At 46.7% G+C, this 15721-nt stretch overlaps 1 protein-coding gene across 11 annotated transcripts in view; it reads left to right on the top strand.

Annotated features, from left to right (window-relative positions):
- The window catches only part of NRG2 (neuregulin 2), a 126757-nt gene that overhangs the window by 23587 nt on the left and 87449 nt on the right, over nucleotides 1-15721 (top strand). Inside the window, exon 1 of one of the 11 annotated variants that reach the window (XM_085519355.1) lies at nucleotides 11164-12083. The exons of the other annotated variants lie outside the window; for them this stretch is intronic. Coding sequence (XP_085375481.1) covers nucleotides 11828-12083 — 256 coding nt within the window. The 5' untranslated portion in view covers nucleotides 11164-11827. Of the gene's footprint in view, nucleotides 1-11163; nucleotides 12084-15721 lie in introns of those variants that run through there. 11 annotated transcript variants of the gene reach the window in all.

Raw genomic sequence — 15721 nt, 5'->3', positions numbered from 1 at the left:
TCCTTGAAGTACGTGAACAGTATCACGTGTCCTTCCAGAACAGGCTGCTATCTTTCCAAACTCAATTTTGGTTCTCCCAGCAAATCTGTTGTGCTTAGCAAATCATAATAGATAAAGTTAGCATCTCCAGGGCATTAGGCAAACTTATGCAAGATCCTGTTGCTTGTCTTGTGGCTACCGTGACTCCTCTGTTATCCTCGCCTGGTTACTCTTGTCTGGACCCACTGTATTTTTATTGCCCTTCTGCTACAGCCAGCCCTGCAAAGAGAGCAGGCTGGTCTTAGGGAAGAAGTTTCTTCAACTGTTTTATTCTCTCTTATTGTCATGGATTGCATTGACATGGAAATGTCTGGATTTTGTGGCATGAGTAACTGTTTCTCCTAGGTGGTGTGGAAGTGCTGTGTTGAAAAGTTTTTATCAGGACATGCTTCTAAAGCAAACTAGAGGCCTTTTCTCTGCCCTAATATTCTTATTTTATTTTATTTTATTTTATTTTTTTTTTCAGTCAAGATAATGGATATCAGGGTGGAAAGAAATGGTGGGGCAGCTCTGCGGGATTAGCAAAGATAATACTCTGTGAGTTTTAGTGTATCATAAAGGCTGCTCTATTATAGAATGGTTAAAGATAATCTATTATTGAAGGGCTTTCTCTTCTTTCCTTTCTGTATAGTTTCCTTTGAAAGCCTTGTGGTGTTCAGCTTAGGTTCCTCCTCATTCTAGGACATCAAATAGTTTACATCTTGTGTAGACTGCAGCAGAGGCTGAAATAGTGCTGGGAACCCTTGTGCTACCAGGACCCTGCTATCAGAATATTCTGTGTGTCAGCAACTTGACCTGGAAGTCTGACCACTATCAGTGGAGCAGCTGAGAATCAGGAGCAGGAGCTGACTGTCCTGAGGACTTACAGCTTCCTGCCTGTGCCTCATTTCTGCCAGCAGGTTTCACTTGCCTAGAGGTTCTTCCATGTATCTTATTTGCTTGCTGTGAATTTCCCCTTTTTTCAATATCATTTAATAGCCTTCTCCTTTCCAGTGGTCCAAGTGAATTCTGAGGTGTGCCCATTTTGATTGCTACATTTACTGAATGCAAAAGATTTTCTCTTATTCTGTTGGAGCATTTTCCCCTTAACCTTTTCCTTGAGCCTTAATGCTTGTATCAAAAGTTTCTGAACTCTCTTTGTTCTTTCAGTCCTTCGTTTGCTTTGGCTTTGTGTGGCATCCTGTCCATGTGAAGGTGCTAAGCCCTTGAAAATGCAGTCCTCTGGGTCCACAGGGCAGGGGCTGCTGAATCTGACCTTGAACTAATGCTAATAAATGAGAATTTCTGTTCTTTTTTCACTTGCTCTTCCTCTGAGGGATCCAGTTACTTTCAGTGCCACTTTGACTGCATACAGCCACTAACTTCCTGGGTATGAGATCATTTAATTAAGACAACAAATGTATAAATTAGGGCTAGTACTTTAGTGGTAGTGTAAACAATGGAGACTTATTTGGCTCTTAAGACTGTCAAGCAGGAGATATAAAGCACTATTCTTCCACAAGCTCTGGAAGCCTACAGAAAAAACTGGTCTGGGACAGGGAGAAGGCTGCGGATGTTGAGAAGGCTACTTTTGATGAGAACAGCCTGTTGGCTGCCTGCACAGCCCGTGTTGGGACAGCAAAAGGACGGGCACTTCCCTGTCTGTCTGTATCACACCCCACTGTGCACTCCAGAGCAGATGCTCTTTGCAGCGTGTCCTGAGTTTGAAGGGTTAATATAACAATGTGAGCTATTCCAAATTAGTATGCATGATAATACAGCTAGCTCTTCTCCTGACATATATAATCATAGACCTGAGATCAGGGCACCTTCCCTTCAGTCAGACGCTGTGATTGCTGGTACCAGTCACAGGTTATAAACTAATTTTGGCAGTTGGCCATAAAACTGCTCCTCTCGGTGAGACACAGAGGCGTCTGGTGTCAGCCTGACACAAACCATTTGACCAGAGAAAGGCCTCTCTCCTGGTGGGATTGCAGAAGGGCTGATGCTGTTAGTGAAGGTAGAAGTATAGAGAGAGGGGCTCATAACCCTGCTCTAATAAATATTAAATGCCTGTTATCAGGCCTGATGTTTGCTTTGCAGCCCCAGCTTTTTAGCCTGCTTTGGTGGTTATCCAGTGAAGGCAACAGGTTTATCAGCAAGTTCAAGCATGTTTGGTCTGCAGGGTCTCTCCTGGTGTCTGGCACGTGAAATTACCCTAATCTGCCCTTAATATCCCTCTCTGTACTCTGGTTGCCATTACACACAATCTGTGCCCTGCACCTTTGCTCGCTAGAGGCCTTAATCCCCTCTCCATCCCTATAAACACTACAACATATTCATTTTTCCTCCATCAATGCAGACATTTGGCAGGATTCCAGAGCCTGCAGGATCAAATGGCAGAGGAGACTGCAGCTAATGCTCTTGGAAGCAGGGCAGGCCATGGTTATATGGTGAAGGGCAGTCCAGAAACAAGTATGGTGGTTGTTAGTCCCTGTGCTGCCCAGAGTGCCATTTCATGCCAGTGTCTGACAGTGCCAGCCTGAAGGCTCGGTGTGCCTACAACTTCTTAGCCCAGAAAGTGGTAGAGCCCGGGCATGGGGTACTGGTATAGCAGAGAGGTGTGGGATCTCCATTTTTGGAGGTCTCCTAGACCTGAATCAGACAAAGGTGATCTAATCTGTTGTTGCTGATGGTCTGATCTTGTGCTTGAAGAAGGAATAATATATTTCAAAGAGCCTTCCAACCAACGCATCTATAGTACTCTATTTCCTTTGCAAAATACATCTTCTGTTACTGGATCTCCAACCTGTCCCCTCCTGCTTTTGCTTTCTTCCATTGTTCATTCATATTCAAAATAAAATTCCCCCATCTGTTTTCCACCTTGATTTCCTATCTACTTCCATTGTTTTTTGGTCTCTCAAGCCTTAACCATTAGCTGTAAATGTAGGTTAGCATGTTACTGCAACTTGTGTTGATAGGACAAGGGGAAATGCTTCCAAACTAGAAGAGGGGAGATTTAGTTTGTACATAATGAAGGCAATTTTTACAATAGGGGTGATGAGGCACTGGCAGAGGGTGCTCAGATTGGTGGTGGATGGTGGATTCCCTGTCCACCTGGTGGAGATGTGGGTGCCCCTGTTCATTGCTGGGTAGTTGGACAAGATTACCTTTGGGGATCCCTCCCAAATGCTTCTGTGATTCTTTGATTTTAATCTGAGTAGTGGGCACTGGAGGTAAAGGTCAGGCTTTCATTCCAAGGCAAATTGTGGGCCAGCTCTGCAGGTGGAACGTGTATTGATGTTGGAGTCTGGTACTGTGGGATGAACTGAGCAGGTTCCTGGTTGGCCAGAAACTGGAAGCACACGGAAAACTAGCAGTAGCTTTCTAGAGCTAGACTCAGTGCTAATGAGAGTGTGACAGGAAAAAGGACACGGGCACATCCCCGCTGACTCCTCAGAAAATTTGGTACTAAGATTCTTAGCTATTGCAGTTGGCCTATGAGAGCAAAGTGATATCATGGTAAAGGAATTACTAAGCCAGAACTGCCGCCTCATGTAAAGTTATTCACGTATATCTCATGATATATTTTTATGTGTCAGTAATTACCATCCATACCCAGACTGCCCTATTTACGTTTTCCTGTGGTGCCATTACTTGTTCATGCAGGAGTGTTTTCCCTGGGGGGTGTCCTCATATACATTATAAAAGTAGAAGACATTGAAATGTGTCATCTATAGCCCCCCCCTTTTTTTTTTTAATTATTTTTTATTTTTTTAACTGGCTTGTATGAAATTAGCATAAATACTTTAGCATTAAAGCTTCCTATTGGAAGAGATTGAGTGAATTTGAAAAGGTTATGAATGGCATTGTCCCAGGGAGGAATTTCACCAGAGGAGTTCACATCAACACTGCAGGCAAGGCCGAGCAAACTGAGGAGGACAAGCAAAAGGATGTTGTTGTTTCAGAAGACTGTAAGAAAGGCATTGAACTGAATTTAGCTCTGAAGCAAATTGGATGCATATTGGTCAGGGAGCAGTAAGAGGCTGCTTACTAGGCTGCTTTCTCAGTGGTGCTGATGATTCCTTCCTGCTTTCTCATGGGCTGTTAAACCCAAACAGTCCCTTTCTGCACAAAGTTGTTTGTCTAGCAAGTGTGTGCATGTAGGTGCTGGGCTCTGGAAAGTGTTAATACAGCTGGGTAAGAATGCAGGCATTAGAAAGATGTGCTCCCATTGAGCCCAGAATGGGGAAGGAGCAAAAGACACCATAGGGAGAGGAGAACAGGTCTCTGGAAACAAGCGTGATTTGTGGAAAGATGCTGTAGGTTTCCACTGGGAAGGGTAACGGAGCTTCTGTGAACTCAACAGAGGCCATATAGACACTTGGGGGAGTAATGAGGCACTCTCTGAAGTTGAGAATGGTCAGTGTGGACCGTCTCATTTTGCTGCAGTTCTGGGCTGACAGGTTTGCACTGACCATGCAGTCATCCCAGTGGTGAGCATCCCTCAGCTGTTCAGCTGGGAGCCCAATCTAATGTCTAAGTGACATTCTCCCTTCCTCAATCCACTATACGTCTCCCTGTGCCTGTAGGTCCAGGCACGTGTTCTCTCTGGTTGCAGAGGATTGCAGCGGTTACACGAGCAAGTGAGATACTGAAAAATTGCTCTGTAGGGTTGGGCCCAAGTTCCTCCCTTTGTAGCTGTATTGACTTTGGTGTGTTGTGTAGAGGGTGGGCGTGGGAAAAAAGTTACCTCAAAATTTGTCCTAGAAGAAGCTGTTCATGAGTGTTGGGGTCAGTGGAGCCTTTGTGACGAGCATTGAAACTGGTCTTTGGGAAAGTTTCCCCATCAGGTAGAGTGCTGTTCAGGGCTGTGTTGGCCAGTAGTGTAGCTTTGCACTTAACAGATACAGCACCTTTAATCTCTCTACTCTCTCTTGTTCCTCTCTAGGACACCTCCAACCTCCTGTGCTGTTTCTTATACCCTTCCTCCATCTGCTGTTTCCTTCCCTTAGCTCTGTAACATACCCTTTCCTTTGGCTTTAGGTAACTCCTTCTTAGGGGGAAAGTCATCACTCACAAGGCCTGTGGGTTCTGCAGATGGGGGATCATCCCCATCCATTATTTCTGCAGAGATGAAAAGCATGGCCTGAGTTCAGGGTGCTGGCTGGGCCTGGGGTCAGGGACATAGAGATAAGAACATGTGTGCACATGTTCTCCAGGATGCTGCTGGTAATTAGCAGCACACTGATGGTTTGGCACAACACGGCCTTTGCTGTGCCACTGAGAGGTTTGGAAAACCTCCCCTGATTTTATTTTTTTTTCCTTTTGTCTCTTTAAGGTTTTAACTAAGTTAACAATGAGCCTGTGCAGACTACCAGAAATGGTACGAATTGGAATTCCTTCCAGAAATGGGAGGAATGTGTTCAATGTTGGCTCTCCTTTAATGACTTTCTATTCACAAAGTGTATGTGATGTATTTAGGGAGTTCTCACCTATAGGAGGTACAAAGAAAAGATGACACCATTTCCAGTGCGTTGGAAAGTAAGACATGGCAGACAGGCTTTTGGCTGCCTAACTTAAGGCAATCCTGTTTGCCCTCTTTGGCTTGCTGTTGTGAGCCAGCATCATGTGTAAGCGTCCTGAGTGCCCAGGTCCCATCTCTCTCCTGATGCAGCCCTCCAGCTCCCTACCCTCCAATTCACCTGACCTTGGGAGAGGAAAGCATAAGTGGGAAAGCAGGGAAGATGCTGGAAGTGATTTTGAAATAAATTGGCCTGAAGGGAAAAAGAGGACATGAAGTGGACAGGAGGAAGCTCGTGCTGTGTAGTTTGTGATGATGCTACACTATTCTCTGCTTTCTGGACAGTAAATGGAGTGAACTGAAGGGGGCAAGCTTAGAGCTTGGCTTCATGGGATGCAGAGAAAGCAAAGTCCTGGGTTGAGTAGGAGCCTTTTAGGAGCAGGGGAAGAAACATTCATGGTGAACTGTGCTGCAGGGGAAGCCATGGTTTTGGGAAATCTTAAAGTTGTTTCCCATTTGATAATTCTCTCTTATTTGATTCCCTCCCATTTGATTTTCTCAGATTTTTTTCTCTTTTTCATACTTATCTAGCCCTCGGATGACCTTTCTTTAGTTTTGCCAAGCACCAGGACATACGCTACTTCATCACATCTTCCTTCCATGCCACAGGCTGGAAATCTCTATTCCCAGATCTCTTCCTTTATTAACCTGTATTAATGCTTTAGGTGCAAGGTCCTGGCTGTTATGGGCCTGACAACATGATCCGAATGATGCGCAGTCCCGTGGTGCTGGGGTGACCTGTTCCATCAGATGTCAGTGATTGAAGTCCTCTAAGAAGTGAAGCTGTGTAGTCACGGTTCTACCCAGACCTGATCCACAGCTTGAGGTGATGGGACCCAAACAAAGATGCTGAAGACAGATTTTTGGGTGTACACTGTAAGGTGTTGGTATACCAGGGAGAGACGAGGTTGCAGGGCAACCCCAATTCAGTGTTTGTCCAGGGCATCACACAAAGCTTAATGGTACAACGCAGTAAGATGTAAGGGGTTAATCTTGCCAGCCTCGCTGCATTGTTTTGGAACTGCTGCTGACCTGAAGAAAAAGGATTTGCTGGCACTTCGTATGTCCTCAGTTAGCACTGGGAAAGCTTTTCAAGGCATGTATTAAAGAAGGTCTCTAACTCCTTAGGAATTCCTTTTATTCACAATCCTCTCCTAAAGAAAAAGAGAAAAAGCTGCAAAAGCAATTAATGCTGAGGAATGGGGTTGTTAAAAAATAGATCCAACGGAAAGGACGTGTTGAGAATTTGTGCTACAATCTCTAAAAGCCTGGCACGTAGCTTCCAGAGCCCTGCATGGGTTTCCTAGTAGGTGAGTGAAGCTGCTCATCCTCTGCATCCATATGTATCGATGCAAAGTGAGCAAGAGTCTGTATTTTTTGTTGTAAGACTGGTGAAACCCAGTCCTAAGCCCTTTATGTTGTAGGTAATTATCTTGTTACTACAGCCTGCATGAAATAGAAATAGTGGGAGAAAAATTAGGGAGAACCTGGCAAAGGAAAGAGAGATCTGTGTATGTGAATGGCCAGCGCACTCTCAGTGTAGTGGAGAGATGAATGGTTGCCTAATGTCTATGCAGATCTGGATCATGTTCAGCAACATACTTTGAGAGCATTAAGTGTATCTTGGCAACTTGCTTTATTTAGCTGCAGCATGCAAACGTGAGGCTGCTCCTGCTTTTCACTCCTCATATGTCAGCATGACTTTGAAGTGACAGATTTCCTCCAGCGCTGAAACGTCAGCATGCCTCGAGCAGCTGCACACAGCTCAGATGGAGCTGGAAGTCCCACTATTTCCCTGTATGTATTTCTCTGATGGCAGAGATGTATTTTTTACCCTGGTCAACACAAGCCATTGAAGAAGAGGCTGAGCTTTGGGAGATCCCCTCATTACGCTGGTAGTTTCTGCACCTTTATTTTTTTAATCTACTGTGCCAAGGCTTCTGTTTTCCAGTGTCTCCCGATGGTGCTGCTTGCAGATACAAGCCATCAGCTTTGCTCCTACAGAGATGTACATTCCGTGACTGGGGTCCTGACAAACAAAGAGACCCTTAGTCTCATTGCTTTGGTTGGAGGGCGGAGGGAGGCAGGGCAGCCTTTGGGTGACTTCACTACCCAGAGCAGGAGATGAGCCTGGTCCAGCAGCAGCGCATCGCTTGCGTGGCCATGACGGTGTGTACGGGAGCAGTGAGGAGCACGAGCTCTGGGACAGGCTGGATGGGTCGTGCTCTTCTAGGCACAAGCTCCTGCTTGCTTCAAGGCATGGGAATGTTTCTGTATGTGGAAATGGCCCTTCTTTGATTTCCCAGCCCTCCCCTGCTGCCTATCCCAGCGGCTGCCAGCTCCCCCCGCCTGCTCTGCTGGGGGAGGCAGCCCGGGCAGCTTGGCACTGAGTGCTGGGGTTAGCAGTCGCCTTGCCAAGCGCTTGGCTTTTGTCTGCATGGCTTGGGGAGATAGTGTGATTTGTGCTCTCGGTCACTGACAGGTCTCAGCTGACAGTTCCCTCCTCCTTTTGCAAAAATTACTTGCAGAGCAGCTAGTTGAGACATGACAGAATTTTGAAAGAGGGAATTTCGTTTCCCATACGGTTTCATGAGAAAGGTCACCGTTCCGCCCCCAGTGCCACTCCGAGTAAACTAAACGCACGCAGCTGCGCCTGCCGCGCAGGCTGAGACGGCTGACGCGCGCCGGGGAGCGGGCCGGGCTGGCACCAGCGCTGGGGAGCCCGGGAGTGGTGCCGGGGCCGCACAGGGTGGGTTGGCACAGAGCAGGATGCTCAGCACGGCAGCTCTGTGCCGCTGGAAAGGGCCTGGGCTTCCTGCTGAAGAGTGTGGAAGGATCACGGTGCCCTGCTGCACGCAGACGTCTCCAGCTTTGCAGTAGCTGCGTGTCTGCAAGCTAAGGGCAACTGGTGCTTCTCTCACTAGGCTGATTTGGCATCGCCCCTCTATTTCTGTAAAAGCTTGTGCATATTGAAAAGGAGAAACAGGCTCATTGCTGATTCCCTGCATGAGTGACATCCGCCAGTGTAAAGCAAAAACCGCCCTCAGTTTCCACTTCCAAGCAGTCCCACTTGTGGGGCTACCTGCAGGCCAGTCCGAGCTGCTGAGTCCCTCCGTGACTCAGAGAAGCACACCTTTGCCTTGTGCACAGCTGAACTGACTCCCTGGGATTGATTTGACATCAGTAGCTGTTACTCAGAATGACTCAGTCTGGCATGGAGCAAGAGATGGCTGCAGCACTGGGCTCAGCAGCCACATGGGAAGATTTCCATTTTCTAGCAGAAGTGGCTCCAGAGGCACGTGTGCATGACATCTCCCTGGATGCAACAACGGCATCCATCTGAGGCAGCAGCGAGGCTTTGCGCTGAGGTGTCCTCTAACGTGGACACTATTGCACTAGTGACCTATGGCAGCGAAGTCTGACAGCCTTGCATCTGGAGGAGACCTGTTTCTTTTGCTACCCCATTTGGGAGAGGAGGGGATTTCTGTAGCCAGCTGCCACATCATTGGCAGTGTCTCATGGCAGTGGTGCTCAGCGCTGGGTTTGGACTCATGTGTGCTGCTTTGTGTGGTGGCAGCACCAAGAGCAAAGACATTAACTCCAAAATAACTGCGCAGTGCCTGCCTGCCAAGCCCCAGTACTTTGCTACGAGCCTGTCCTCTCTGTGATGGTGTGGTTTTGGGCCTGTGGTGCCTTTGTGTTCATTCTGCTTGGAAGCATGTTTGGCTGGAACATGAATAACATCACGGTCTGTGATTACTAATTTTGTTAAATGATACTTTTCAGGTGCTTTTCTGCTCACCAACACTGACCTCCTCTTGTTTCAGTTGCGTAGTTGTTATAAAAAGCAGAAAATTTGGTGTTCTCCCAGTGGCACATTTTCCCGGTGAGGTGTGCCCAGAGGGCTGTTAACTTCCTGTGAATGAAAGAAAAAGGACCTGCTCCAATGGGAAGCGGAAGACATCCTCTGGAAAGCCCCATTGATTCACAAGGAGCTCCTCTGAGAGCCAGTTTTGGTGTGCTTGTGTGCACAGGGGCCTTTGCATGGTTCCCTCTGTTGCTGAGATGAACATCAAGGCTTTGACACTTGGAGCATCAGTCACATTCCAAAGCTGGGTGCTTAGATGTCTCGTGTGCTTTGATAGCACAAGGCCCAGTGGAGCAGATATGGCATGCTGAAGATCACTCACTCCTTCAAGACAATATCTTCCACAAGACTCCCAATCCAAAGGTTAGTGTAAGCAGTCATGCAACAGCAGGGCTCGTGGCATCTCTGCCAAGTGCTCCTGAGCTTGTTTTATGAGGATCGTGCTGCAGTTTATACATTCTTGTGGAATTTCATTTGTCTTTGGTTGAACTTCTTCATCTGCCTAAACATGCCCAGCGGGAGCTGGAGATGCCCACACAATCCCTGGAACGTTACACTTGAGTGACAAGACCACAGCTCTGCCCAGTCACCTCCCATCCTGCTGCTGTTTGGCTGGCAGTGGCTGGTGGGCCTCCACCTGTGCACCAGGTTGGTGTGAGCACATGCTCTTGCTTCCCATGTGTGGCAAGAACACAGACCGTGTCACCAGACCCTGCTCTTCTCCACTGAGCACCACTCCTTCAGGTGCCACGCTCAGCCAGCACAGCTCATAGAGCAGCTCAGCAGCGTCTTCTTGCCATCTGCCCAGACAACAGCACAGTGCTCTGGCTCACAGGCTTTACAAAGGCTTTTCTTCCTGGAGGAAGCCGTTGTAGGTTTCAGACGAGCAACATTTGTGTCCTAAGAGCATGTACCCAGAGAGGGTTTTCCAGGAAGGACCAGAATTCAGAATGGTTGGGTGCTTTTACAGCTCTCAAATGGGTTACAGCATTAAAGTCCAGCTACATTTTAACACTAGTGCTCAATAAGGAAGAAAACCAAAACAATTTTAACTGAGCATTCAAGTATAACTGAGTCATCTTCTTTGCATGAAAATCACTTCTAATCCTGACATCGGCACAGCCTGGGCAGAGCTCTCTGATTCACCACAGCCTCTCTGCAGGCATTGAAGACTCGAGCACTGCAGTCCCTCAGCTCCAGCCTTGTGGAAGGAGCTAGGCTCCATTCTGCTCTCATTTCACCTTCTTCTTCCTGTCCCCACATAATATACCCCAGATGGGAAGCTGAGCTGCTGCACACACCATCAGGCAGAAACCACCTTGGGTAGTCTGGGCTGGTATCAGCCACCAGGACACAGCATGGACGAATGGGAGGAGGAGAGCCCACAGGAGGAATAAAAAGTGCAAGAGTGGAGCAAACCTGTGTGAAAGGTGGAAGGGAAGATGCAGTAGGGTTGGGGGGAACACGGGAGGACTGTGAATTGTGCCTGGCACTGCCCTTTGCATATGGTGCATGTTATCTATCTGCAGCCTCTTAGGAGCAGGAATATCCAGCAGCCCAAGCTGAAGCTCGGGGCCCAGATGAGAAGACAACCAAGCAAGTAGTGACACCCTGCAGCAGGGAGAGTGGAAACAGACTCTCTTGGCTGTGTGCTGAACAGATTCAAATCCTGATGGGAGGGCAGACAGGAGCTTTGCTAGCTCTGGGATGTTCTCATTTGAACTTCCAAACTGTCTCCCACCCCTTGTTGCTCTGTGTCCCTTACAAGTTCCCTCTGTTTGCCTGGGGAATAAGGCTGCAAATGACACAAAACTAAAGAAGCAGTTTATAGCAACTTCCCAGATGTACATGGTGGCTGCACCTCCAGTTCAATGCATGAGTAGGAGTGTTTCAGACAAAGGGGGCTTCGTGATGGCTGGTTGCATCTGAAATTAATTAGGAAGTCTTATATTTTGGAGTAATGAAATTACACTGGAAGGTGCTTTGGTTGAGTTAGAATTCTTAAGTCTTGTGTCCTGGATTCCCAGTATGTTCAGGAGCTGCAAATCCCAGGAGAATAGGGAAGGGTCTTAAAGAGCAGGGAAAATTGCCTGGGCCGGTCAAAAATAACTGGCTCAAGCATTCCTCCTGCCCTTCTGCCTCTAGAGCCTTTGACCTCATGTGAGGTGGTATGAGGATGGCAGAAAGGCTCTTCTTTTTAGTAGAGACTTAAAATCTTCATGTTCTTCTGTGCTTCTCACCCTTTGTACCAGTAACTTCATGCCTGGATAACAAACACACAAAAGCCTAACCTCTAGAAAGATGGTTTGGATAGGATCACACTCCTATAGGGGTGGTCTGTACTCAGGACCAATTAGATGAGCTCTTTGTTGGTCTTTATTTCATCACCTTCCCTGAAGTGTTATTTAATCCTGTGCTTTTTGTGTCTGAAGTCTGGTGCTGCAGCAAAGAGTTATGGTATGACTTCTCAGTACCACTTTTTCTTGTGGTTTTTCCCCTTTCCTGGGACTGATGAGTTCGTGGAAGGATGGACGCCAGTGAATCCCAGCAGTTCCCAAAGCGCTGGCTTAAATGTCGAGCCAGGTTGCATGAAATTTCATGGCAGAAAACTAGGTAAGGCTTTTCTGTAACCTTGACTAGAGCTGATCTTTGGCTTTGTGGCCCCAGTGTGAATTTATCTTTCCAAATGCTTTGGAAATTACTAAATCTGTCCTGCACCAATCTTCCAGCATTACCCATACATCCTCATGGGGATTAATGGAGACAATTCAGTTTTGCTGGTAATAATGGTTTCAGTAGGACAAGCTGGCTTAGCACCATCTGAGAGTAAACAAAGATGTAAATTTCTGAATGCTTTTGCTGGAGTGGAAATAAATCAGCCTCTTGAACTGAGCGCATGCACTTGCTGCTCTTCATTTTGTAATCTTCTGTGCTTCCTCTCTGTCCCCTGCTCATTGTCAACAAGTACCTAACTCAGCCCTTTGGCTAAGAAGGTTGTTGTACTGTCTTTTTAGATGACTAAAACGAGAATGCTTGCTGTCGGTATTTTAAAATGTTTAGCTACATGAATTGAAGTGCCCTGTCTGTCAAGTGGTCAAATGCTGAATATACAGCCACCACAGTTCAACACCTCTGAAAAGTGGGTTGTGTTGATACATGTCAAAGTGAAATTCACTTTCTGTGTTTGATCTGGTGGACACCAAAGCCCCAGATGATTGTCTTCTGCACATTTGTTTGGAAATACTTTGCAGAGCGGGGAGCTGAGTGCAGCCACTGTGATCCTCGTTCTTTGTGTGTGCTGCTGCTGGGCTGCTGCGCTGGCAATAGGAGGTAATGTTTACTTATGTTTATATCTGCAGAACCTGTGCAATTTTACGTAAGAATAAAATAAATATTGTTCATTTGAACAACGCAGAATGTCTGTTATTCCGGGAATTTGAGAGAGGGGGTTGAGAAGTGCTGTGGTCAGTTCAAGTGGCTGTAGCCAAACCTGGTCTATTTGTCATTGGACTGAATCACCAGGAGCATATCTGAACATGTTTTGGAATTGTTTGTTTACGTGAGTGAATTCCTGTAATTTGATTTTACTTTCTGATAGGAACAGATTTGTAGATCTTCATCCTATCGGATCACTTCCAGTGTTGTAGTGCTGGATGTCTGGTCTTTGCCTTATCTCATATGCTTCCCAGATCAGAGACTTGATGAAGCAGATGATAAAGAAATGCTTTGAGACCCCTTTGTCATTGCTTTATTTTGTGCAACAGTTCTGTGCGCGGGTTGGCTTCCCATACATTTTCCCCAAACAAGCAAGTGAGGGAGATACTAAGCTTTGACAGTTACAACTTTCCTCATAAGGAGAACCAATGAGGAAAGCCACGCTGGCTGGGCTGTGCAAGAATCCAGTGATTTTAACCATAGCAGCTTTAACCACACTGCTTCATATGTCATATTCTCTAGACTGGATTTTCTGAGTGGTATTCATGCAGTTTATTGAGAACTGATCTGGATTTGTTTTCATCACTTATTTTCACATAGGGTTTCAAAGTTTATATGCGTGTAGTAACAAAAAAGCTGAAAAAAATGACTAGTGATTTTGGGTCATCTCTCCCCAGCTCTAAGGGGAATCTGATTTCTAGAAGGTGGTGGGGCTGGAGAAGACCTTCCAAAGTGGAGTAGTGTGATAGTGCATCTCTTCGTAAATTGCAACCCTAACACATTGCATAGTCATCAATATCATTTGGACGAATGCCTTTGCTTCTCTTCATGGAAGTGGCAGAAGTGCTGGGAGTGATGATAAATCACCCCTCACCCATCTGGAAGGTGGTTTCTGCCAATGTATTGCCTGCAACTGAGCTCAGCCCATGGAAAGAATGTCTGCTTAGCAAAGGGGTCAGAGGGTGATGAGATGATGTCTTCTCATGCTCCCAGTATGTATGCAGGCACAGGGGCAGGGGAGAAAGAGAAAGGTGTTCCAGCACTCTTCTTGTCTCAATGAAGGGGCTAGAAACAGCACTGCCTATTAGGCCGGTTTGTCTGCTGTCCCTGGAATAACCTGTGGAGCTCAGCAATGCAGGGAGGCCAGAGGCAGGTGCTTTGTACAGCCTGTTGAGGTCTGCTGAGCTAGCTCTGTTGTGATCTTATTTTGTGGGTAAAAGGAGCAGTAAGAAGACAGTACTCAGTCATCAACAGTGGGCATTAGTCTCTGTGGGTTCCTCTTTTGCTGACTGCAGTTGAGTGCGCTGTGAGGATATGATATCTGTGAGCAAATACTTCATAGAATCACAGAATGGTGATGGTTACTATTGGAGGAACACTTACTTAGGTAGCTCTAAAAGCAGAAGTGTTGGCCCAGGGTTTCAAAGTCAGGCATGTCTGGGTTGAGATCTCTGCAAAGAAGTGAAATCCAGGAGGTTAGAAACATTGCAGAGATGTCTACAAAGATCCAGGCTTTGTCTTAGTGTGAGTTTGAATGAGGGCTTATTGGGCTAGAGAGCAAAGCTGATTTAGAGGGTGGGAGGGCAGGATGGAAGGGGCCTGCTTGTCTCAGGAAAGGCAATGTTGATGAAAATACTGGCTTCTAATTGCTCTCCCACACATTTATGGACGGGCTGTCCCGCAGAGCTTGGTGCAGCAGCAGAGTGGGAGGGTGATGGCTTGGAGGGCACTTGGGCATAGGAAGTGCCCATTTTGCCTTAGAGACAGGATTGTTCATAAGCTGCCTGTGTTGGTGGATTGTTTCCTTAGGTCATGGCGTGCCAAGTATTGTTTAATTTAATAGGCCTGTTAATAGGATTATATTTGCCTGATCTATTACGTGAAGGAAAATTATTCCTACTTTGAAAGGAAAAGACACTTCAGTAGCGATGTTGCAAGACACACATCTGTCGTCAAATGCTGCTACTCAGCTCAGATGTCTCTGGGTCAGTGCCAAGGTTTTTCCTCTTGCTTTACCACTTGGACCAAGGAGGAAAACACACACACAGATGTACTGGGCAAGTTTTTTTGGGGTTTGCATGCAGAGTCAGTGCTTAGGAGTGCTGAGGGTCTGTGCTCTCTGTGGACAAGTCTGTGAGCAGAGGATATCAGACTGGCATTAGGAGGATACAGTCAGCTGGCATCGCTGTTGGGGTCCATCCGGATGGCACTAGTAGCCTGAGTAAAGCTGTGTCACCCCATACTGGTGAGCTTTGTGGATGAAGAGCTAGATCATGGGCTCTGCCAGAGCTCCTTCAGGGCGTGAGTTCATGGTCCTCTCAGGAAGGTCCATGGAGTGCAGCTGGGACCTTAGTGCAGCACACAGCACTCTCTCTTGAAAGTTGCCTCTCTTTGTTCTTTTCATCTCTGCCAAGAACATCTCTGTTCCTTTTAACAGTTGGCTACATGCTTCTGCTTTACTTCTGCTACCACCCAAGCAGGGTCAGGCATCTGCTGGCAAGTGTGAATTGTGACAACTTGACATATGGGGTAGAAAGTGCTGTTAGCAGAAGAGCCTGAGAGAAGTGGTTTTCAATTGTGGAGCTCTAAACAATTTTTTCCCACTAGGACTGTGGGACTTATTTTCTGGCTTAGCTTCTCAGCCATGGACTCTGGCTTTCTGAGCTATGTGTAGCAGTTCAGGAAGCAAACACGGATAATTTGCCAGCAGCTTCTTCTAGAACAGTGCAACCTGGGCCACTAGTCACTGATTCATGCCTACGTTCTGGAGTATGGGTATGTGCAGATGTCATGACCAGGCCTTCAGCAGATGTGAG

This window comes from Coturnix japonica, chromosome 18 (genome assembly GCF_054131305.1).
Source record: "Coturnix japonica strain WE chromosome 18, WE-NBRP24, whole genome shotgun sequence".
NCBI lineage: Eukaryota > Metazoa > Chordata > Aves > Galliformes > Phasianidae > Coturnix > Coturnix japonica.
The sequence above is the reverse complement of the archived record's forward strand: the minus strand, read 5'-3'. Positions and strand labels throughout refer to the sequence as shown.